This window comes from Camelus ferus, chromosome 12 (genome assembly GCF_009834535.1).
Source record: "Camelus ferus isolate YT-003-E chromosome 12, BCGSAC_Cfer_1.0, whole genome shotgun sequence".
In the NCBI taxonomy this organism is placed as follows: domain Eukaryota; kingdom Metazoa; phylum Chordata; class Mammalia; order Artiodactyla; family Camelidae; genus Camelus; species Camelus ferus.
This window is the reverse complement of record NC_045707.1, coordinates 8,881,082-8,906,639: the sequence shown is the minus strand read 5'-3', so window position 1 is coordinate 8,906,639 and position 25,558 is coordinate 8,881,082. Positions and strand designations below refer to the sequence as shown.

The window sequence follows — 25,558 nt, the reverse complement described above, 5'->3', positions numbered from 1 at the left end:
TAAAGCAGAATCACCACCTGCCTTCCCAGCAGCAGCAGGTCGGAGGGAGACAAGTACCAACGCAGGCATTGCTCCTGGCCACTGTGGCAGTCACTGCGGCAGTCACTGCGGTTTCCCCTCCGAAATGTGCCAAAGCGGCCTCTCATCTTTAAACAAAAGTCACGAGGGGACACAGATGTAGCCCAGTGGTTCGCAAATTTGACACGTGTCCAAAACACCTGTTAAAACCCAGATGGCTGGCAACGAAATTTTCTGGAATTAGTGGTGATGGTTGCACAACTCTCAACGTATTAAAAACAGCGGAACTGTACTGTTCACGTTAAAAGGGTAAATTCTGCAATATGTGAATTGTATCACAAAAAACAAAACATGTGCCCAGACTGCTGCTGAAGTTCTGATTCAGTAGGTTGTAGGGTGGGGCCCAGAGTTTGGATTTCCAACAAGCGCCTGGGTGTTGTCACTGCTCCCAGGACCACACTGAAGAACCACCGTGCCAGCCCAACTATTCAGCTGAGTACCCAGAGCAGGGCTGTGTGTCTGAGATGCATTTTCCTCCTTGGATAGTACCTACCCTCTTAGTATCTTCAGTAGTTTCCATTAAATATTATCAATTCAAGAAAAATATTTTGATGGATAACTTAGTCTTTGTAAAAATGTCTTTACCAGGAGACACCTCTTACAAATCAGCTAAGTGCTGAATTACTCAGGAACATTTTAAAAATATGAGCCTGACACTAAAATACTATCACAATTATGCTACAATTTAATCTGTTAACGAATGCCTCAACAGTCATTTTCCAAATCACCAAAAACTTAAGTTACGTGAACTCAAAATATATTTTTTCTTGATCATTTTGATCCTTAGTTTTAAAAAGTTCTCCTGGACACAGATCCCAACTCCATTTACTTGTCTGGAAGACACCTCACCTGCCTGGACTCCAGTTTCTTTGGAAAACCCACCCTGGAGGCCACCATAACGAGCTTTGAGCAAAATAGCCAGTGAGAGACCTGTTATTCCCATCTTAATCTGTAAAAACATGGTCTCAACAAACTCTTGAACGGTCTGGGGCTGGTCTCACTGCCTAGCATTCCTTCCTGCTGGCCCGGAGGCCCCTGGGCCCTGCTTCTGCCGCTTCCTCCCCTCCAGCCGGCTTGACTTGTACTAATGCCACGCACAGCACAGAGGAACATAAAAAGTGTCAAACACTGTGATTCTGTTTTCTTTCCATTTATTCACATTTCCTGGATTGTTACACTTCCTCAATGGGATCATTCAAAAACCAATACAAACTGAGATTACATTGTCTGATGATTCAAGTATTTTCGTTTTAGAAAACAATTTCCTATTTAAAACAGCAAACAATTCATCCATTTGATTGTGAAGAAGTTTCACCTCTCCAATACCACTGCGTCTGCATGACGGGGAGTCCTCAGCCCGCATCATGATTGCCACGGACAAGCGAGTGGCCTCGTGCTCAGGTGTGCCTGGAAGAAAGTTCTCCTGGGCCCCCTCCTCACTGTCACCTACTGGTACTAGAGGACAAATCAGTTTCTACTTAAAATCCTCACTTCCAGAGTGAGGATGAATCCTAGGGGTTTGGGAGTAAGCCATTTAATTTGCAAATTTGGAAAGTCTTCAAATGCACTGCGCTTACATTTGGATTGTTCTAAAATATAGGAATAACTCAAATGCTAAGAAACAAGCAACCTGTATACCTTTAAAACTAAACCAAAAAGGCTTTTTCAGTGAAAACTTGTTTTGAACTCTAGCAGTAGAGTATTAGGTTTTTTTGTCTACCCTAGAATAGGTAGATATTTTTGGCATGCAGCATATCAAAAATATGATTTAGAACTGAAATTGTAAAACAATCCTTTTAAAGAAAACCAGTCCGTAAAAGAGTCAGACCTGTCTTTCCATGGAAAACAATCTAAAAACGACACGTATTTCCAGCCTGTAATTCTAATAATGGAGACAGCATAACACTCAGTTTTTTGCTTGACAGGAATGCTCAGAAGGAGAGGAACACACATCAGGTAAGAAAAGGCCACTGGGACACTCGGTATTTGTCAGGCTACAGCACAGCCTGCCTTAGACCTTTAGGTATATACACCTTTAGGCCACATTTACGAAACTCTTGAGATTCCCAAACTAAAGATAAAAATTTCAGTCAACATTAAACACTTTTAAAGCCTTATTTCTAATAATTTGTTAAAAATAAACCTAACTAAACCCACAGGGCAGACGTGAGCTGTTACACAGTGGGGGTGAAGAGGGGCCCTCCAGGGGCCAGACTCCCCTCCCCCAGTAACACAAATGGATTTCGGTTTTTTCAGTGAAATCCATATACACTTGGGCTCTTTTATACAAATACATGATTAAAGTGGAGACCAAAAAGATCCTAAAGCGTAAGAGTGATTTTAGGAAAATACTTTTGACTTACGGTACACACACCATTCTCCCCTGTAATTTTCAATTTAACAGTACAGTCTTAGCAGCAAGAATTTGCTGGGAATGTTAGGAAAAAAGGGAGCCACACATATTCACTAATTAAAAGCACACACCTTTTTTATGGTGGGGTGGGACGGTCTTAAGAGGTCATCCAATAATCCAAGCATGAGCGGTTCATGCCATTTTTGGTGAACATTCACATTACATGCCAAGGCAAAGGCTAACCCCAGAGTTCCTAAAGACGCCTGTGAGCCTCACCTGCTGACTGGCGGGGCCAGGAGCACAGGTGGCTGGCTAAGCCAAGTGGCTAAGTTTGTTCCCCTCATTTCCTCATCCTTCCAACGCCTGCATAAACCTCAGGTGAGCAGGGCAGGGCCACTACTACATTAACAGCATCAACCACTTGTTCACTAGGAATCATCTCCAATAAAAGCTCAGGCACATTCTCATTTCTAAAAAGTAAAAGCAACAACAGCTGCCACCTCCTCCCTAGGCCTCACAACACAGCCCGCTCTGACCACATCTCACCACGCACACGCAAACCTCTCTGCGTGTCTCTCCCCAAAGTCGCACCGTGGGCCAGATTCTCCCACTGGAATCAGAGCAGCAGCAGCAACTCGTGACAAACGCTGGCCCAGCCACCTAACCTCAAGTATTTACGAGTAACATTATTCGATCATAAAATGGTTTCCCTGCCCTTTTACATCTAAAAATTGTATTTTTTCTTTTAAGTAACCTACTATCTACAATTATTTTAACTATTCTGAGTCAAAAGACATTATGTACTGACGATCAGAATACACAGGCGTGAGCCCTCAGGCACAGACCCTGAGCCTTTAAACAAGATTATCTGGTACCAGCCTTAAATGATTCATGAGGAATGAAAGCGTATATTTAGAACACTAAAATTTACATCCAGTTCACGTGCCCAGAGTCATCAACGCTAGTGCTGGGTACCGAATGGCGGCGGGGAGATGGCCCAGGCACTCGTGTACAACCACAGCGCTCTTGCAAATGGACAGAGAGAAGACCTTATTCTTAAAAAAGTAAATGGCAATTTCAGGTATCAAATGTAGAATACACTGCTGTCTAAAAGTTAAAGGCAACACTTAGACACACTATTTTCTCTTCCATTACCTTATTGCGAGTTTCCTGGTTAGTTCACATGGCTCATGTGTAATAAAAGCTCCTATGACTTTACTAAGTAGGTTTTTAGATCCACAGGGTTTAGCATGGCATAAATAACTAAGGGCACATTCTCCTCCTTTTGTTGTATGGTTTAACTCTTTTAAAAGGGTTTACTGTCCATGACCTACAAACTGTAAGCGACAAATTTGTGCTTTTTAAACCTCATTCCTGGCAACCCCCCCACACCGTCTGTCTCTAGGGGGATACAGAAGTAAGAGCACCTCATGAATTCACTTATGAAACCAAAGATCAAGCTACTCATTTCCTTTTAAAATGAAAAAGCAGTTCCAGAATCACAGTAAAGCAGCCCAGGAGGTTAAAGGTCAGTGTCTGCACAGAAAAAGCTGAGGATTCCTATGCTGAAGGCGAACATTCAGCTGTAAAACACGGTAAGATAAAGCAAAGGAGAAACATCGGCCACAGCACGGCGGCCCAGTTCCCGTGGAGCGCCGTCCTCATGCAGCCGGGCAAGGCCCCACAGAAAGACGGCGCGTTGCCTTCCGGACACACCTCGGTGACAAGCCTCATCGGCGATGGCACAGGCACCAAACCCCTGGATCGGAAAAGCCTTTGGGAAAATCTAATCAATACCCTGATTTCAGTCCATGAAGAAATCACTTGTGGTTAGTTTAATAAATGAACCTTAAAAATCTTCCAAAAGTTTTCTTTCAAATATGTTTTACACATCAGACAGTTCTTAAGAAGGGAGAATACAGTTTCTTGACACTTAACATCAAAGGTTTTATTGGCCATATTAATCTTCCTCACAGAAGTTTTAAGTTATCTCTAAGTTCTAGAAAGTCAAAGAAGAGAAGAAAACTGAGTAAGTTTAAGGGGCGGTGGGGGAAGCAGTGACTTGGCAACAACTCCTCAGTCGGAGTGTGTTCAGGCATCCTTTTTCCCCAGTAAAATGTTGTGCAACTCATCTGCATCTTCACTTGTTTTTACCCGAATTAACATGGCAACCGGGACGGCGGCATTCTTCTCATCAACGGGTGGATTTGGAACACAGACTATGAGCACATTGTTCTTCCCTGTGCGGGTACACGGCATGTTGGGTGGAATCAGGACATTGAGCAAAATGTTGCCTGCATTTCAACAAAAGAAAAAAAATACATCAATACTACAGCTTTAATAGGTTACCCATTAAATACTGAAGCAACTTATACTCATTGGATCTAAAATTAGGAGCCACAGGAAAGTCATAAAAACAGGTATGGTTCTGACAGACGCCAGCATGGCGCCCCCGAGCGGAGCGTGCGGCCTCCAGCAAGACCTGGATTAGCCTGCCTGACGAGCTGCCTTCTACCCTCCCCCGCCTGTCTCCTGCAACGCTGCCAGCAGCCCTTGCAAACACCCTGTGCTCTCCTGCACTGAAGGAAAAACATGCTGGCCCCACGTGCAGTCCTCACTATGTCACTGGAACAAAGAAAGGAAGGTCAGCAGAAAAATGTCTCTGTCACAGAGGCCAGCGCGGCTCGCGGGGAAAGAATGATACTACTGTGACAGTATCACAAATTAGTCAAGCCCACAGGAAAGAAAAGAGCATCACATAAGTTTCTTTCTGTGACACAGGCTGGTGAAACCTGCCACTACCAACCCCACTTCTAGACCCCCACCCCCGGCACTACCCCCGGCACTACCCCCGCCTTTCAGGACTGCTTGAAGGGCGAACCTGGAGGGAGGCGTAAAGGGTGGACAGCAATGAGTTAGTGATCATTTGCTACATAAAAAGAATTCTTTTACATGCTTAATTCCCCTTGAGGGTTTATTGAACCATCCAGTTTCCCTACAGCTTCTTAGTCACATTTCTAATACAAAGGAAATGACAACCATTTGGGTTACTTCTAGGCAATAACTTATAGCACATCTAGGTTTTCTCACAGTTACCCCAGTACTCAACTAACTCTATAAATAATCAGTAAATATAGGATGAATCTGACCTGAACAATCTCTATTCCGTTCCAAAAAAACCCCAACAACTGAAAATCTTGAGTAAAATCAGCAAGGCCAAGGGCTTTCACACACACCATGGACCAAGGTTATTTTGTGCCACTTGAAAACAAGGTACCCACCTAAGTTGGTGTCTGCCCGCACTAAAAGCTGTGTCTTCTGATTTGCTGTAGGCTTTAAATGCAGGGTGCCTACACCCTTCTCTTTAAATTCATTGTCTTTCTTGTAAAACAGCTTACACCTATGGAGAAGAACAACAGGTAGGATCAGACACTCAGCGACGAACCAGGAGGCGCACCTTTCTAACAGCCCCGTTCACATGTGGCGGACGTCCGCTACGACGCGGCAACAGAGGAAGCCTAGAAGAGCCCTCTGTCGACGCAGGTCAGGTCTGGGCACGAGCCAGGTAGAGCACCTGGTGAGGTGGTCGAGGACCCGCCACGTTTCTCTGCATCATTACACACTGGGCCTCAGACAAGTCTCTAACAATGCTTTCTGAAACTATCTTTTCTCAAAAGTCAGTCAAAGTCACGGCCAAGCACCCCACACCTCCTGATGTGCTCCTTCAGCCCTGAGCCTGAGAGCTGACTCGGTCCTTAAAGAACAGGAGCAAACACAGGACAGACACTCTGCTGTCCGCCCCCCGCCCCCGCCTCTCTCCACTTTTCCTGTTTCTTATTTCTGAATTCTCTTCAGGACCCCTCCAATTTCTGATGTCCCAAGATGCTGAAATAAGTCTGGAAAACATCCTCAAGCAAGGCCTAACTAATGATAATGCAATCAAACACCTCCCAACCTCACACATCACATATCGCCTTAGGTTTTTAATAGACAAATCAAAACCACTGCCTGCATCTTTGATTTACTAGAAAAAGATCTTAACTCAGGGTCACTCCTTCATGTCACCTGTGTAACTGAATTTTAAAACAGGTAAAAGGAATTGTTGGTCTCTTAAAAGCTCTCACAAATAAACAACACTTGGGAATCCCACAGGGTACAGAGACTTAAACTATGAAAACAGCTGCCTTATTAAGTCTGAAATTTCTGTATTAGAAAAACATATCCAGGGAAGCTTCTAAAATGGCACTAATGTTTTTCAAGTAAATATCTTTGTTAAAAACCACTAACTACATTTCACCGAGAGGTTAATTCAAAACTTCCCTTCAGCTGTCTTCTGAAAGTAGCTCACTAAACAAACGAAAAACAAAAAAACCAACTACTCTCATCACTCGGGGGAGGGATGGTTACTACACAGGACTTTCTAGCTGTGAGAAAATCCACGAAAGCCAACCGTGTCTCCAGGAAGGAATCCGAGATGCCGCCTAATTTAAGAGCAGAAGGAAAACTGAACCTGAAAGCAGTGACCGTCTCTGTGGGGGAGGAGGGGAGAGAAGGGAGGAGGAGAGGGGAGAGGAGGATGAGTGAGACTGGGCAGGACCAGAGAAAAGACTGTCTTTAAAGCATTTTAAAAGCAGAAAAGAACTAAATTAACAGGTAAGAGTAGGATATGCCCAGCAGAAAATTTCTGGAATTGGATTGTTTTTAAATAAATAGGCCAAGAATTCTTCCCTGTTCCAGTTCAAAGAGCAGCACAGCCTGACCCCAGGGTGGAATGTGCAATGAGTTCTGCAGGGACGCCACCCGCACACGCCGGCCACAGCCTCCTTCCACGTCTGTCAAGTGGACTCCCGAGACGGTGACTTACTTTTTGGAGTAAAAAGCATCCTCTTCTTTCACTTCAGTGACTACCACTTTGGGCGGCTCGTCGTTCTCATCTTCATCTCCACCTTTCACAAAAACAGCACTTGTTCAGGAAGGTTCAAATTAAGAGCTTGAAAATGTGATAAATTCCATGCAAGCTGATACAGAAACTGAAAGCACAGTCTATCTGTGTGTGTGGGGTGGGGGGGGGGCATGCACTGGAGTTTTGTAGAAAGCCTTGGAATGAAAAAGTGCCCCTGTTTATACTCAGTGCACATACACAGAAAAAGTCAACGCTCATATATACTCAGATCACCCACTGGAAAATGCAAACCTCAGACAGGTCTCTAACACTTTCACCCCCAAACACTCCGCTGACCGCACCTGCACCAGCCAAGGAGTAATCAACATGAGCAACGGCCAAAGAAGATGAAGGAAATAAAAGGCTTCTAGGGAAAGTTGTTAGAGAAATCAGCCTGAAGCCAAGTATAAGTGACTTAAACTTTGTCTGGACAGCTGCACCGCGGACACCCCAGTACCACAGGGCCCTGCTGGGTTGGGCCAAGCAGCACTTTTGTTCACTCTAGTGCCCCAACCACAGGGCTCTCCCAAGTCACTGTTAGAAACAAACACTGACCCCTTTAAAAAGAAGTAACTGCAAAAAATTCACTGAACAGTGACTCGAAGAAAAGCCATCCTGATGCTCAAAAAATTCAGGTCACAAGATTTCAGTTTTAAGGAGGAACTGTTGAGTTGGGCCCTCGACTGTGCACCCTGTGCCCCAGGCCCCAGTTATTTGAACAAGCTCTCCAAGTCTGTGCATAGAACGTGATAACCTCAGATAAGCACTAAGCATCCTGCTGAGATGGAGACTCAATTCAAATTCCACATCCCTTCTACAAGCCGCAGTGCCCCTGTGACTGTCCTAGACCCAGGACAGACTCTCCATCGGTCTTGTTCAGGGCCAAGAAGTAAAAGGGGAGACCTTTATTCCATCCTTTGCCCTGGAAGGCCACTGCCTGAGGATATAGCGGTAGGAAGGGCAAGACAATGGAATGGAAGTTTAGCTCCTGGAAGAAAAACGTAATATTCAGGGGTATATTGGCAACTGCAGTCTTCCCTCTAAAGGATCACTGTGTTAATGCCTGAGATGTACTTTCAACTGCTTGTATCTTCACAGACATTATTTGTTCACAGCCACCATGTGATGAAGAGGGATTACGGCAAACCCCTCTTTTTCAGGGAGTGAACAGAGTGGAGGGGCTGGGACTAAGGCCTGGCCTAGGGTACCAACACACACCACAGGAAGCTTCTAGAAAGGCGGCTGTAACCCAGACACATCTTGGGAAAACACTATCAACTTGTTCCCCATGGCTATGAAAAGTCTACCTTTTTTACTTACAGTACTGTTTTGCTATGTGATTGTACTTATAATCAAATCTCCCAAAATACAAACAATTCAGAGGACCTCCATGATGAATTTTTTCAATAAAATACAATTTTCAAAAAATGTTAATTCACAAGCTGTAAGGATGTATTGTATAACACGGGGAATATAGCCAATATTTTATAATAACTATAAATGGAGTATAACCGTTAAACATTGTGAATCACTATATTGTATACCTGTAACATGATATTGTACAACTATATTTCAATTTAAAAATATATTGTAAATTAAATACTTAAGTTAATTTTTTAAATGTTAATTCACTTAATTTTTTTTAATGGAAAGCCGTATGTTTGAAACTTTTCAAAGTCACTGTGCCAGGTATTTTTATATTATTATCTTTATATTCTTAATCCATAGAACAAGTCTACAAACAGGTCTTACTCCATTTTTACAAATAAGGAAACAGACTCAAAGAAGCTAGTCAGCTCTGTCCAGGATCACACCCGTGGCTGGGAAACGGTGGAGCCACGACGTGAGTCAGACCCGCCTCACTCACCAGCCTACACTCTTCCCACTACACACAGAACACACACAACCTAAAGCTGACGCCGGGGGCTGACTTTCCGTTTACCTTTGCATTCACTGTTGCCACGTTCTCCTTGGCTCTCCAGTGTTTTAGTGGAAAATGGTGACGAAACTGGTTTACTTTGGGTTGTATCTTTGCCAAATAAACTGGAGTTTCCAGAAGAAAATGAAAATCCAGTCAAGGGGCCAGAGTTTAAGGAGCCCAAAACAGAACTATCGATTTTCTTGCCGAAGTTAAATGAGGTGCTTGTTGCTCCCGGGGATGGGTCCTTATTCTTTTCAGACACCGCCTCCAACTTCTTTTCAGACGTATCCTCAGTTTTGTTGCCATGAAACAAAAAAGTTGACTCTTGCTGCAGTTTTGCTGAACCAAACAGGGAAGGAGGCTCTGTTTCAGCTGACATCTTGCTGGTTTCACTCTCAGAACCGCTGCCGCCGCCTGCCCCGTGCTGCTGCTCGATCCCTGCTAAGTACTTCTCGTAGTCTTTAAAGATGGGCGTCAGATCGCACAGGGGGTTTGTGTTCACATGCTTCACGATCCAGTCCCGAACAGAGCAGTTTAAGGCAGCCAACTGCTTGTGGTAGGCATTCCCATGGTGGGGTGGGCTGGAGGTAAGGCCGGAGGACGAGGGCTGCTGACGGTCGCCATGTGTTTTGGGATCTGAAATCTTTTTATCGACCAAGGAGGTAGGGCCATTTACAGCAACAGACCCTACAGGAAACACAGTTTTAAGAACTTATTCAGAAGCTGGACTAAGTCACCTAGATTCCCACCCCCCCCCCGTCTTCACATTTTCTTTCACTGTGACCCACTTTTGTGACAGTTCAAGAAGGATGCGCACACACAGTATCCAGGAATTCGTTATTACAAAACTCATATTAAATATCAAATCAAACTTTGTATTAGAAGTGAGAGTCTATTATATGCTTACATTAAATCTCTATAATTTAAAAATAATCTTTTCCTTCAAAAAGATGCCCATTTCACCCCAAATTGTCAAAATACTATGTCAGTATAAAACTTGATTCCCAAGGTTGCAGGGGTGAATATATATTACTGCAGTTAAAATTTTAACAGAAAGTGCTTATCTTAATGGCACTAAACAGTCCGTCTAATTTAAATGAAACAGCATATACTCTTAGAACAACTAGCTAAGTAATCCAACCAATCAGGATAATTTCCAAGAACCAGAGATTTTAACCCATTCTAATCCCAAGAGTTCAAGACCAACTCCCTCAAAACGGCATCAGGCCAACATGTCCCAGGCAAAGTAAATCTAGACTGGCTCCTAGATCCTCAGCAGGCGTGTGGCACGGGGGAGGGCTTGGTGACGCATAGTGAATGAGGGGGTGTGAAGGAAGCCCTTTACAGAGGGCCCCTTAAGAGCTCTTCTCCTTTGACCCTTAGGCCAATTCTGAGGGTCACACTCACTTCACAGTTGAAGATTTGGAGGTTCAGAGGTTAAGGAACTTTACCAAGGTTACAGAGCTGCTAACTGGCAGAGCTGAGAATAAAACCCAGGTCGCTTTTTGGCCTGTGCTCTACTCACTTACTCTGTAAATAGCCAAAAGCTCCCTAATCTCTATCCCTTTCATTATTACCCTGTTTTGCTCATATCGCCCAGGACCCAGGCCAAGTACAAGAAAAACATCTTTGCAAAGTTCTTTTTCATAGAAAATCTTTACACAGATGTGGTGGGCGGAGAAGAACCTACTTACCACAGGTGGCCTTGGTCTCAGTCGCTGCCCTTGCACTGGATAAGGGAGTGGCACTAGTTATGCCGTTTCCATTTGACAGTCCTTCCAAAGGCTTCCCTCCTGCACCATTACCAAATCCAGAAAACCCCCCTCCTCCAGACGGTACGACCAAACCTTTAAAACCTTTAAAGGCCCCTCCACTATCAGACTGAAATAAAAAAAAAAAGAGCATATATTAGTTAACTCTACTTTTTATCACCAAATAAACAAGTGGATAACAAGTATTGTCTTGGCTACATCACACCTAGAATCCTTATGCAAGCAGCATTAAAGGAAACTCCCAGCAAAGCAGAAATAGGCCATGAGGTGGATTTTATTAATGAAGACAGCTTTGTGATCCCAAGCTGCCTTCCTGAAACAGGACAGACAGTTGTAATTTATAATGAAATAATTTTTAAAAACATACTTAGGATCTAAAAGATTAAAAAAAACTAAAAAACTAAATTCATGGACTCACCACTTAGCCACAAAACTATAATTAAACGCCCATTCTCGATACAACTAAACCCCAAATGAAAGACTTCACATACTACTCGAAGACCATTGGCCTAAGGAAATTGTAGAAACATCAAGTTAAGTTAACTGAAAGTATTTATCCACTACTTATAATTTCCCTAAGAATTTTCATGGCTTTCAACCTGCTTTCAGCATACAGAAACTTGAGAAGTGGAACTGAGTCCCAATTCTAGACTTTCCCTTAGTTGAGAAATCGAGAGGCAAGATTTTATTCTCGAGGTTTTCTTGCTGCTTTCTTTAGCAAGGCCTTCCTATAGGCTTGTCCTGCTGTTGCTAGCTTCCTCCCATCTCTAACCAAGACGCTCTGGAAATGTCTGGCATTCCTTATGAAATTCTAAAGCTGCTCTCTGGCCTTGGGAAATTGAGGAGAGAAGTTCCTCAGTTTACAGTGCCTTATTGAAGTCACTACAGTTTCCATAAGATCTTTTTTTCAAAGTATTGGTTACACCACAGCAGGGTGGATCTGCTTCTTAGACCAAAGGTCCAAGGGAGGCTCTAGGAAATATTCTCAAAAATACATCATAGGATACGTGCTCAGAACATCCAAGAGGGTGCATAGGCCTTAAGATCTCACATAAATAAATTATAATAATGATCTCACAAAAATTACTTAAGCTAGAACCTCTTCATTTTCTAAATGGGCCAGTTAGCCTCGTATTATTATTATTATTTTTTTTAGCCTCGTATTATTGTAGCTTTCAAAAAACATACAAGTTTCAATCATGTCTACAGAATGGTTGCCCGACCACTGGTAGACACATGGCAACAAAACCAGGCAAGAACGCAAAATCTTAACTTGCATGAATCCCAATGCATGTAATAAATACAGCTTAGGTTCTGATGCTTTAAGTTTGATTTTTGATGATTCAAAATCCAAAATATAACCAAACTGACAGTTATCATTTTGTAACAATAATTCATGGACAGACTGTAAAGCCGCAAGTGACTCTCCAGAGCCGTTCATTTTGTACAATTTAAAAAAGCCACATGGTATCTATACCTATTTTGGAAATTGCTCGCATTATATTGGCTCCAGAAATCATCACAAAAATTCAAGAACCACTTGTTTTTTAAAAAAAGGACTGAGAGACATTCAGAGAAATGAGAGTAAAAGTTGAATGAGAAGCTATCCGGTTGGGGTCTGTGGGCACTGAAACACCCCTGTGTCCTCCAATCCTCCTCCCTTGTTTTATTTTCCTCCATGGCGTTCGTGGAGAAAAACAAATACTATATGTTTATGTGTCTCTTCCACCATTAGGATGTAAATTCCACGAGACAGGGAGAATTTGGTCTGTTTTTATCCACAAATGTCTCCAGTGCCTAGCAGATCTTTGAATGAACAAATAAACAAATCCACTATATGGGAAAAGCCACATTTCAGTATTTAAATGGATGAAACACTGAATTTCCCTAATATACAAGTTCTGAGGGAAACGATGCTAAAAGTTAGAGCTAAAATTTTATATGGATTTCAACTATCCATGCACATTTCATTTCCATCAGTAGCCACAGGACTCTCCCTCTCCCCCTCCCCTTTGGCCACGTTTGGACTGTGGTCTGCACTGTTTCTATCTCCCCACTGTCACTCGTCCAACAGCTGGACCGTCCCTCCTTGAGCCCGTCTCCCCTTGGCTTCTCGTTCATCGCGAGCCCCACTCTCAGGCCTCTTCCCATCCACCTCCATGGCTTCGACGTGCTAGACGGGAAACTTCTCAGGGCCGCACCCACCTCTCAGCTCAATTCCTACTCTGAATGGCCAACCAGCATACCTAGTGGTCTCCTTAAGAACCCTTGAAATACATTTCTAACACTAAACCAATCACTCCCCCCCTAATTAACTAGTCCCTCTCCACTGTATCTCTTCATGAAATGGGCTTGGCTCAACAGCTACATCCAACTAGTCACCCGTCCTAAGAATGAAATTAGACCAGAAAGAACTTAGAATAAAGAAAAATTTAACAGAGCCACCACAGAACGTGCAGTTGAGTGGGTTCTTCTGAAGATGCCACCCAGGATGTTGGAACTGCCTGACAGCACCCGGCTTCTCCTGCCTGACGACAGATGTCCAGTTACCAAGACAGCGCTCACGTGTCTGGAATGTATCTGAGGGATGAGAACTGTACTGGGGAAGAGTTGTTAAACATGGAATGGTTGCTGAACACTGACCACCCGATTTCAGCTCATGAGTTATAACTCATCTCTTATCCTTTTGAACCTAGGAATGAAACACTTTAATAGACTATACTAGACCAGAAGGAAAACCGACAATGGGAAATGCTTCTATTATTTTTAACGATATGGCCCTACCCACACCTCGATCCCAGGGAGCAGGTAAGACTGAGGATTCCTTACATTTTCCTTTCTTACTCCTATCTGACACACACTTCCCTTGCTTTTGTATTGCTATATTCATTTTTCCTCTTCATACTGTCACTCAACTCAAATGTGTCTACATCTACATCTTGTTTGCACAACTGGATAAGTTCCCTTTAAGGTACAGATACCACATTTTTTTCCCTATCTCCCATGGTCTAAATCAAGGATTTTTACAAATGGACTAGGTGTAAGCATTTATAGATCTGATTGCTCCCAGAGGTGAAAATACTCTGCAACTCTGAAGTCAAATTAGTGTTTAATACCAGAAACTATAAGAAAACACTCACTTCAAATCCAACATTTCTACGTTTTGCTTTCTTTATGGCTCTATTCTTCAAGACTTCCTCACTGGCCACTGAGAATGTTCCCACCTGCAGGAGTATACAAATTAAGTAGCAATGAGATCAGGCCAAAAAAGATAAAATGCCGAACAAAAAAAGCTAGACCAGACAAACTGATCTAGTATCTTCCGGTTTTAAAGTACTATTACTACTGGTAACACATTATGGAGAGGGCATTTTAAACCAGTTTACATCTATTGTCTATCTTGTGAATTTCAACACTAGTCAGGTGAATCAGAAATCTTACAGAAACTACAAATCCAGGCTTTGAATCACAATTCAGAGAGAAGAGTACATGTATCAAAGTTCTAAGAAGACTGAGACCATCACAACTTTGGTACAAAACTATGACCCATTCTTCAAACATTTTAAATATATTCAAAGACATTACCCAGATGCCCAAATCCAGTAACTTATTATTATGGTTTTCAAAAATAAATTATATACTCATAAGTTACACATTATTTTAAAGAAGAGCCTTGCCCATTTGTCCGTTATCCAGAAGACCACCGAGGGACCTGGGCTCTAAGTGACCCTGTTAGAAAACTTCTGCTCTTCCACAGTGTACTCAAAGTACCAAGTCCACAATTAGAAAGTTGCTGAAAATCTTTGACTTTATTTCAATCCTTTTACCCTGGAGGACAAGCATAAAATATTTTCTGTAAAAAGTTCTCATCTATACCTATTTCCGATAATGTTAAAGATGTCTCTACACCAACAGAAAGGACCATCTGGCTACACTTGACCCAAATTAAATGTAATGTCTTTCCACATTCATTCCATCAGAATCTACCCAAATGCAAGTTTTTTCATTCCTGAAATATTTTAATGTCAAAATAAATCATATGGTAGTCCAAATCTTACTAGGCTCAGAATGTAACTGTGCCTAAAACCTGGAAAAAAACGTAGTTACTAGAGACTTGGTTAAAAAGTACCAAGTCAGGGAGTGGCGGGGGAGGGTATAGCTTAGTGGTAGAGCACAAGCTTAGCACGCATGAGGTCCTGGGTTCAATCCCCAGTACCTCCATTAAAAACAAACAGAAGTAGCAAGTCAGAATTGTTAACAGCTCTGTCTTTCAAAAGCCCATACTTACAATTATGATTTCTTTAAACATATTAGTACAAATATTTGTAAAGGAAAAAATAGTAGTACTAGAAAATAGATTCAGAAAGAAGAAAAATGGCAGTCTAAGAGTAAGCTTGGAAACGCTTCTGCAGACTCTTTAAAAAATACAGATGTGTATTTTTAACTCAGCCCACTTCTGTTAACTTGAAAGGCTAACTTGGTTACAGATTCCTTAGTGAACTGGCCTGGGAGTATCAAACTGCTGATGAGGCACTTTAGAAATGCAGCTGTGTTCTAGTCTTTGTAAGAGAAAAATTAAAAAGATTTCCTCAGGGAAGACCATTTTTATTTTGTTAGGAAAGAAACTAGGCCAATCTAAATTCTATTCCTATTAACGCAATGTGGAGGGGGGAAGAGTGAGTGAGTGAGTGAGTGAGTGAGTGAGAGTGTGAGTGTGTGTGTGTGTGTGTGTGTGTGTTGTTTCAGATCTGTAAGAATATGAAATAAAACAGAACCTCACGAAGTATTAAAGGAGACAACCTCTCTGTTCTAAAATCTAAAACTCTTTTTGAGCTTCGCAAACCGAGGGGGTGGTGGTGCTGTATCCCTCTCCAAGTTTGAGCACTGGCACTGTGCTAAGTTTACAACTAGATCATTTACTCATCCTTCAGTCTGGACTAGAACCATGGGCTTAGAATGCTACAAATACATGAAATTCAGGAGGAAGGTGCTTCTACCAAGGAGCAAAATATTTAGGGAATAGGCACCAATGAAAAAGCACACCCAAATGTAATGAATTTCAAGACCAAGTACAGACCATAAGAAAACATACTATTTTCAGATCAGAATGTTCTTTAAAAGGACTTAATTTTACCAGTCTTCATAAGGAATTTCAAAATGAACTTAAATTTGGAAGCAGCAGCAAATCAGTCTTAAGGAAGTTATTTTTTACCTCTTCTGCTTCATCTTCTTGATCCCAATTCCTATCTGTCAATTCCTTCTCGGCAATTCTTTTGGCCATTTTCCCAAACCTAAAAGTAAAAAAGTAAAAAGTAATAAGTTTACTTTCCTAGACCAAGATACAACTCTTACGAAGAATTTTTAAAATTTATTTTAGCACAAAACGAGATAAACACATTCCTGACACCAGTGAGCACTGTGTTAATTAGAATTTGCAGGTTCCCAGTGTCACAAATCCAATAAAGGATTACATGAGGAGGGAGGGAGGTTTCCTGAGGAACACTTGCACCTTTTCTGAACAACACTAAGCCAATGCCATTTGAAAAAAAAAAAACAACTGATTTTTAAAAATCAGAAATCTAAAGTACTGTATAATAATAAACAAATGCAAGACAAATGAACTTATTTACAAAACAGAAAACAGACTCACAGACATAGAAAACAAACTTATGGTTACCAGAGGGGGAAGGGGGTAGGAAGGGCTAAATTGGGAGTTCAAGATTTGCAGGTACTAACTACTACATATAAAATAGACAAACAAGTTTATACTGTATTGTACAGGGAACTATGTTCAGTATCTTGTAGTAACCTATAATGGAAAAAAATATGAAAACGAATACATGTATGACTGAACTACTATGCTGTACACCAGAAATTGACACAACATTGTAAACTGACTATACTGCAATTAAAAAATCTTTTTTTTAAATCAACAAATACTTAACTTATTCTATGCAAATGATACTTACATAGTCTTGCTACAGGCAAGACATTTTTAATATTTAAAATTCCCTGAAGAATGATCCAGTAAAGTCAACCTTAGTCAAGAATTTGAATAAGGCACTGGAAATACCTCCAATATGAGTTCAGGTGGTCCCTGATTTGAGATGATTTGCCTTCAAAGTTTTCAATTTTCCGATGGTGTAAACGATACACATTTAAGTATAAACCTGACTTCAGATTTTGATCCTTTCTCAGGCTAGTGATACGCGGTAAGCCATTCTCTTGTGATGCTGGGCAGCAGCAGGAAGCCGCAGCTCCCAGTCAGCAGCCAGGCCATCACGATCGATACACTTACAACCGTTCTGTACCCATGTAACCACTCTGTTTTTCACCTTCAGTATAGTATTCAATAAATTACACGACATACTCCACACTACTGAAAATCAGGCTTTGTGTCAGATGATTCTGCCCAACTATAGGCTAATGTAAGTGTTCTGGACATATTCAAGGTAGGCTGATCTAGGATGTTCGGTAGGTTAGGTGTATTAAATGCATTTTTGACTTACAATATTTTCCACTTATTGTGGGTTTATTGTGACGTAACCCCACATAAATTGAGGAAGATACATGTATTCTTCTTTAGACTACAGACAGTTAATAGAAATACATTTCCCAAGACGGAATATTTAATTACCCAAATTGCATACTGCTAAACTGGGACATCATTTGTAAGTTCAAAATATGATTAATATGGATGTGTTAACAATCCTAGAATTTATAACTCTTCAAAAGTAAGCCATCAGCTTAACTCCTCAAAAACCACGGTGCTTTGGGGAGGGGACTGATGGTATTATCTCCGCAATGGATACACACACCTATTCTAAGTGGCTGCTTGTATCCGTTCCTTGAAATCTGTTATTTATTTTCTGATCCTAAGATCATACCATTTGCTATTAAAAACAAAAACAATCAACAGAGAGCTCTATTTTGAGTGCTGTGCTGGATTCTTCCCTAACTCACCAGCTAGATGGACCAAGAAACTCCATTTCTTCTGCTACTTACCTTGCCCAGGAGCCCACTGATTAGTTTGGGACACTACCAAGGCCTCCTGAAAAACAGCCTAGATTCCTTACTATAGCCTTTCCCCACTCTCACTTGCCCTTAACTCCACAACCCACCAGAGTAAGTTTCTAGAACCTCATGGTCATTAAGATACAACTTATACTTACTGCACTTTAGTAACTACAAAATAAAATTCAAATGCTGGCATTCCAAAGTCCTCCAAAATCTGACTCCCTGTAGGGTAATTACATAGAGGCTTCTCAGCTTTTAATAATCTCCCAATAATAACACTTAGTCAAGTTTTGCTATTAATCTTTGTTACCCAAAACACAAGGTATTCTTACACATAAATCCTTCCTAAACTTGAACCGTTCAAAAGCCAGCTCTCCGTGGATTCTTTTTGGCCATTTTCCTATTCATTAACTAACATCTCCACCAGAGGGCAGAAGTCGAAACCAGTCATTTTTTGCTATTAATAAGTTCTTAAGATTAACTGGCAAAAAGGAGTGGAGCTGAAAGTACAAAAACGATAATAAGTGAAATTTTAACATCTCACTCATACCCCCAACTGAAGAGATAACTGGCATAAACAACCTAAATTAACGTAGCGGCTTCCACGGTCTATCACTTACCCTATCAATGACCCAACCAGAGGGCAGGTTATCTTGGTTTACTCACTGACGTACCCCAAATGCCCCAAACCTCTCAACTGCATAGTAGATGTTCTAGCTGTTGGAGAATCAGTGATGTAGGGCAATACATATTTGAGAAAATACAACACGATCTAGCACCCAGTTTTGCCATTTTGTTGCTGGAGACCTTGGGCAAATTATTTAATTTTTGTACCTCAGTTTCTTCATCTGTATAACAGGGAGATGTGAAAATTAAATGAGATAAACAAAAAACTTGGTTTACAACAGTGTCTGGAACAGAGGAAGGGCTCAGCAACTATTAAAGAAATGTTTTGTTAGAAGCAAAGCCTTTATAAAGTACCACTTTTCCTCCCAAACTTAAAAGTTGCAGTGTGGAAGAAGAGAATTAACTTTAATCATGAGTCGGGTTTTAAAAAAAATACTTTACCGAATCCATATTTTATTTCAATGCATGAAACCTCAGATAATAAATTTTCTTTTTATGCCAGAAAAGGGGAAAAAAGTCCCTGTAATGTACTTTAACAAGGCCTGACTCCTATGTACTACTATTATTATTAGCATTTGGGTTTTTAACATTTGGGCATGTGGTTTAAAAGGCACCAAGTTATGAAATGGTTACTAGGTATGAAGCATACTCTGACAGGAAATTGAAACTTTTGGTAATTGGAAAAAACTTTATTTGTGCCAGGTGTATAGTTATACGGTCTCTGCCACCTGGTGCTGCCCCACCCTTGGGGCTGAACTTCACTCCACATCAGTTAACCCTAAGACGAAAACGGATTTGACCATACTTGACGGCGTGATGCCCGGAGGAAAAGGGGAACGCGGGGGCGGACCCCAGAGACTGAAGCGCTAGGGGAAAACGAAACCTCAAAACTGCTTCTCAATCGAAAACGGGTAAAGGGGTGACCAACGGCCTGCGAGTGCAGTAAGAAAGTGAAGCCAGACCAAGGAGGCAGAGGAGGGAGCGAGAAGAGAGAGACGAGTACCGAGAGGAACCGCTAGGAAATGAACCGAGAAGGCCACGCCAGGACGGCCCCTGCTCGCTCCGGCCTCCGGCCTCTCCCGAAGCCGCAGGGGCCACGCGCCCGGGCGAGCCTTACCCAAGCTGGACACCGCAGCCCCGACAGGTCGGCCCAGAGCCCGGCTTCACAAACACCCCCGACTGCGTCTCCGCTGACACCCCGCCCCACCCTCCCCGGCTCCCCTCAGCGCCCCCTCCGCAGCCGGGGCCCCGCACCCTGGCTCCTCCCTTCCAGGCCCGGGCCCCGCACCCCGAGCCCGACTTCCTCCGCCCCAGCCCCGGGCCCCGCAGCCCGGGTCCGCGCTCGGCCCCCGCCCGCCTCTTACCTCCCGGGCGGCCGCGGCGGCCCTCGCTGGGTTGAGGGCGCGGCGAAGCCGGGGTGCGCAGCGGCGCTCGGGTCTGAAGCGGCGCCCGGTCGCTTCCGGTGCGCTGAGAACCTCAAAGGATGTGGTGGTCAGCAAGCCCTGAGCCTCAAACACCATGTCCCTCGGGGGTGGGCTCGTCTCTTTGTGTTCGGTTACGGAAGGGAGAGCCGTCCGCTCAGCCGGAGACCGCTGGGAGAACAGCACCCAACACGCCCCAGGCCGCCATTTTGTAACTCGAATCTACCCCTCAAAACCAATTCGAAAAAAAGGGAGGAAAGAAACGCCCGCGTCCAGCTACTACGCAAGCGCGCCGGAGCCTCGGTTTACAGCACCTCCTACAGCCGACAGCCGGGCGTCACGCGGCGCATGCGTCCAGCGGCTTTGAAACTGTCGCCGGAGGAGCGCTTCCGTCTCACGCATGCGCGTGAGCATGCGCGCACCCCACTTGCCGGCCTCTAAGGGAAGCCGGCGTCTGCGGCCGGAGTTTGCGCGCGTTGGTCACGTGTCGGCCGCCGTAAGCGTTGGAGGCCTTCGTGTGCGGGTCGCCGCTGTAGGTGGGCGCAGCCTCGATTTGTTAGGCGGCTGGGAGAGAGCGCGGGGCCCGTCAGTGAGCGTGGCCGCGATTCGTGGTGTCCCGTGTAGGGTGCTGGAGGGCTGAGAAGAGACAGGCCGTGACTCCGGGAGATGTGAGTGAAAGCGGGCGGCGCCACGTCGGGAGCTCGGCGCAGTCCTCCGTCCGCGAGCGCTCCCTCAGGTGGCCCTGCCCGAGGGCCCGCGACGTCCCTGCTGCGGAGGGCCCGGAAGGCCTAGGATTGGGAGCCGGCCGGGACGACGCCTCGGTCGTGGATGAGGAAAACGCACCCGTCCGCCAGGCCACGGCCGGCTTGTATTTGTTCCCCGCGCTGGGCGCCCTAGAGGCGAAGTAACCTGCCCCAAATTGCACACCTGTAGGGACCAGCGACGATGAAGTCTGCAAACTCGTTTTTAAACCGTGGGACTAGCGTGTCCAGTGTCAGGCTTTGTGTCCTTGTGCTCTTATCTGAGTACTGCAGGATAGCATTCCAGATACCACGGTGTGGTATTTCAAGCAGTGCGGTGACACGTTAAACTATACAAAGCAGTTCAGTTTTACCTCCTTGCCCAGCGGTTAATAGGACGCTGGGAATTAGACCCATTATTTCTAATTAATTAATACTGATTAGGAAAGTTGCTTCAGAAAAGAAACATTCTTAGAGCAGCGGTTCTTGGGATAGAGGGAGGAGGCGTGCCAGTGTCAAGCGTGGTAAAAGAATTCACCAAAGAAAGAATGAAAATGGAAAAGGAGTTTGTTAGGGTATGGTGCCATAGACAACAGTGGGCCACACTGACAGGAGCCTTTGTGAGCCCCCTGGGTTCACCCTGGGAGGGTGGCAAGGTGCCTGATCGACTTGTGCACAAGCCTCTGACTCGTTGTAGGTGAGGTAAATAGTTTAGGGTCCGCCAAGGACTGGGGTTTGAGGTAGGCTGAAGTCAGCCTGAGCGATTGTGAAATTAGGCATAATCAAGGGCTATTAGTCTGTTAAGATGAACACACCCAGTAGAGACTATTTTATCTTTTGAAGATGTCTGAGAGCCCAGGACTTTAAAGAACAGCAGTTGGCCCCACAGTTCTTAACTTTTTTTTTTTTTTTTTTTGGCAGGGAGAGGTTTATGGATATTGAAAACGCAAAGAAAGTTTACATACATTCAGGTAGAAAATCAGTTTGCGTATAATTTCAGGGTGTTTTTGAACCCCCCCCCCAAAAACATATCTATGGATTCATGTATTAAAGACTGCTTGTCTAGATAACTAGATTACACGTTACAAGGACTTAAAAAAAAGATGGCTCCTATTCCTTGCCAATATGTTTACTTCCCCTAGGATAAGAAATTCACAACAGATGTTGCCAGGTGTTTGTTGTTTTTCTCAGGATGTATGTGAAAAGAAATACCCAGCCAGGGAACTGTATTGTGTATCTTTCATACCATCCTTGTAAATTGGATGGAATAATGTGCACTGTATGTATAAATAGAGAATGTTGACTAACGGTGTATCACAAAGATCTTTAGAGGCATACTCATAGGAATTTTTGTTTTTATCAACAAAAAGAGAGCTTATAATGCAGAACTTTCAGGATGGTACATGATTTGGCAAAGCCATACGACTGGTTAGTGACAGAGCTCTGGCAGAGCCCGGGTCTCACTTCCAGCCCAGTGTCCCCTTTTACATGTTGAAGGAACAATCATTGAATGCCTCCTGTTGGTAACTCCCAAGATGTTTGGAACCCAGCTACAAATGGCCCCTTATCTCATCTCTAACCACTGCCCCAGGTCAGCTTTCCCACACATCACAGTGACTATTCTAAATCCTTACACTTAAACCTTTCTAGCCACATTTCTCCTTGTTCTCCCTCCCAACCCCCAGCCTTAACCTCTTGCCTAACCATCCTTAGCACATAATACGCACTCACCTAGTTACCAAATGAATGAACCCTCCTTTTTCTTCATTGAAAGAAACATTATCCCAGACGTTGCTGAGTTCCCTTCTAACTAGTAGTTTGTGAATCTTCAAGTTTGGTTCATTCATTCCAAATTTTCTGGTGCCTTAGAAATTGAATGGTAATTTTTGTTTTTAATGTGAAAGTATAATTACTAGTCATCTTTCTGTGTAATATCTAGGTCCTTAGCATAAAAAGCAGCTTAAGTAGTGGTAGACTTTCTTATAGTCAACATTGAAATATGGCTAGTTAAAATCACAGCCTTTATTTTTGCAGTAATACAATATTTATCTTGTTAAGCTAAGTAAAATAGTACATTGACTTCTTAATTACATATTGTAGTATGAGGCAATTGATGTCTTTCTAATGCAAATAAAAAAGATTTATGCATATAATAGCATAGTAGCACTTTAGCTGACTTGCACGTTACATGGTGGATTTCAGTGCTTACTAAAATGACAGCTTTAAACAAGCTGTAACTCAGAATGGAGGCAGTTTGCCTGCAACCTCTACCTCCACTGAATTTGGCTACTTCCATTGACTGAGGCTCTTTGTCCCTCATTTTCTGAAACAGTCTTCTAAAACCATTAGCCAGTTTTTTTCTGAAATCTACCTTTCAAAAATCTCTTTGAATTTGCTTAAGCTCTGCAGATTTTTATGGTTGCCAGGCTAGGTCATTTTCACCTTTTTGTTCACTACGTAAATAACCAGACACATCGGTTTACCTACTTTACCTAATTGAAAACGAATTCATAGCGAGGTAATCTTGCATTCCTTTCTGCTTGAGTTCCATGACAGGAACCGCTGTTGTGTCAGCTTAGATATGTGATTGAGTCATAAATGTCTCAGATAATTTAAGCCTAGTTTACCCTAGTAAGGAAAATTGTGAGATAACATTTGTTGAATTACAGCTGTGTTCTGGCCTTTGTTTTATGTTGAGAAACTTGAGACTGGAATCATTCTCTGTTTGGACTTCCTAGAAAGCATCCAACAACAGGAAGCCTGCAGGACCACACTGTGCTCCTAATGTTAAGAAATTGAAATGAGAGGTATTTTTTCTATCATCAGCCCAGCAGTGGGGCTGCAGGCACGGAGTGGTACTGCTGAAGATCCCCACTAATAGAAATTGGCACCTCTTGTGTCTGAAGTGACCTCTTCGAATCCAGAAATGTAATCGCACTTTTCTCCTTTATTTTGGGTCATTTTTTGACCGAAATCTGTGCCCTGTCGTAGAGTATCTTTTACCTAAAGAATAGAAAAAAAAAAAGGTTAGGACAGGTGGGCAGATAGTATGTCGTGCTGAAAAAGAATGTCTTATACTGCTTTTCTCATCCTGTTCTTCAGTTCTTTGTGTGGTTCGTGTTGAATACTGATAAAATGACCTCCATGGTCAAGAGAAGGTAAGTCCTAAAGGCAGCGGAATGAAGAATTTGGTGTTATCATCCCCGGACCACAGAGCATGGAATCCTTAAATAGTTGTGCCACAGGAACTTAAGAGTTCTTGAAAGGTTCACGTTTCCCCAGACCTGGTCTGAGAGCCAGAAGTCTGGTGGATGATGGGTGTACAACAGGCACTGACCAACAGTCTTGTTTTTCACCCAGGATTCTTCTTGCCTGAGCTTGAACCTAGTTGGAAAGTCCACCTCCTTTAGTTGTTGGGAAGGCAAAGGTCAGCCAACCGAGTGAGTGAAGGGAGATGAATAAAATAGCATAACATGGTGATTGAGAACACGCTTTGGAGTTAAGTGTCCTGATTTTGGTTATTGAACATGGTGCTTCCCAGGTGGGTGGCCTTGGACATGCTATTGAACTCTGAGCTCTGTTTCCTCATTTGTAAGCTGAAGGTAATTCCTAGTGCCTTCATGGAGTTGTGAGCACTAAAGGAGAACATTTTTGTGAAGCACACGGTAAGGGCTCAGTAAATGGACTGATATTACTAAGATAATAGCCCTTGTCTTTAAGTCTCTTGGAGCTTCTCCCCACCCTAAACACTGTGAAAGGTTTTTAACTATTTTTTTCTAGTAGGATTCTTGTTTTGAAAGATTTTGTTTATTATCAGATTTTATTTGTGAAGTGATAATTCAGTTTCCCTTTACTAATCAAAAATGTGACTGACATGCAGAGGTCTTTGCCTCCTTATAATAAATAATCTCACTGAGTTCTTGTTATTCCAGCTAAAAGCAAAGAACTGTGATGTTATAGCTGGAACAGTTTTATGATGAGTGAGACCTAAGATTGCCAGTAGGCTCCTTGAAACATTGTTTAGGGGTCAGGAACTCCCTGTTCCTTTTCATTGGTTCTAGACTAGACCTTTCTCAATCTAAACACATCTTCATAGCAAACAACATTAAACTGGGATTCAGCTGGATTCTCTAGAGACTTTGAGCTGTGCATGACTTCATTTGTCCTGGAGATTCCAGTCCATTGACTTGAACTGTCATATTTCAGGCTTCAGTGCAAAAGGATTAAAGCTAATGGCTAAATTTTCTCAAGCTATTTCTTTTTTTTTGGTTTTATTTTTTGTTATTGCTGTTATTTTGGGGGGGGCTTTACAGTCACTAAAAAAGCAGTAATAATATATAGTATGTTTAAAAATAACTGTTCTGATGCTATGAATTATGTAAAATAGCATAGTGTGTCTTTGTGGGGAACAAAATTAGCTGATAGGAATTAAATAATAAAACCATCGAGAGACATCATGGGTCAGTGATGACTGGCAAATACTGTTCCAAGTTCCAAGGAGGGGGAAATCACTGCACGCAGAAGTGATCAAGAAAATATTCACAGCTTTGGGGCTAAATGCTCTCCCAGGATGAGTGGATTTTGTGTAAATGGAGAAGTGGGAGATGGTGATGGAACAGTGAACAGAGCACATAGAGGTTTTAAGTAATTAAGGTTACTAGTTTTGGAGAAGAAGGTATGGTATGGA

At 42.8% G+C, this 25,558-nt stretch overlaps 1 protein-coding gene and 1 long non-coding RNA gene across 4 annotated transcripts; one reads left to right on the top strand and one right to left on the bottom strand.

Moving 5' to 3' along the window:
• Positions 1-1,212: 1,212 nt before the first annotated feature.
• NUP50 (nucleoporin 50) lies at positions 1,213-20,419 on the bottom strand. Of its 2 annotated transcripts, XM_032492419.1 has the most exons (8): positions 20,075-20,417; positions 16,279-16,357; positions 14,207-14,290; positions 10,989-11,175; positions 9,316-9,981; positions 7,296-7,377; positions 5,713-5,831; positions 1,213-4,725 (listed from the first exon to the last, which is right to left on the bottom strand). In XM_032492419.1, exons 2-8 carry the CDS (start codon positions 16,345-16,347, stop codon positions 4,523-4,525), a joined length of 1,410 nt encoding a protein of 469 aa, XP_032348310.1. In that variant the 5' UTR covers positions 16,348-16,357; positions 20,075-20,417; the 3' UTR covers positions 1,213-4,522. The 2 variants fall into 2 exon arrangements, with proteins under 2 accessions (XP_032348310.1, XP_032348311.1); XM_032492420.1 differs by lacking the exon at positions 14,207-14,290 and having other exon boundaries at positions 20,075-20,419.
• Positions 20,420-20,545: 126 nt separating this feature from the next.
• On the top strand, positions 20,546-25,125 carry LOC116667545. Of its 2 annotated transcripts, none has more exons than XR_004324377.1 (2): positions 20,546-20,799; positions 21,793-25,125. It is a non-coding gene; the product is annotated as an uncharacterized LOC116667545 (long non-coding RNA). The 2 variants fall into 2 exon arrangements; XR_004324378.1 differs by having other exon boundaries at positions 20,562-20,667.
• Positions 25,126-25,558: the final 433 nt, after the last annotated feature.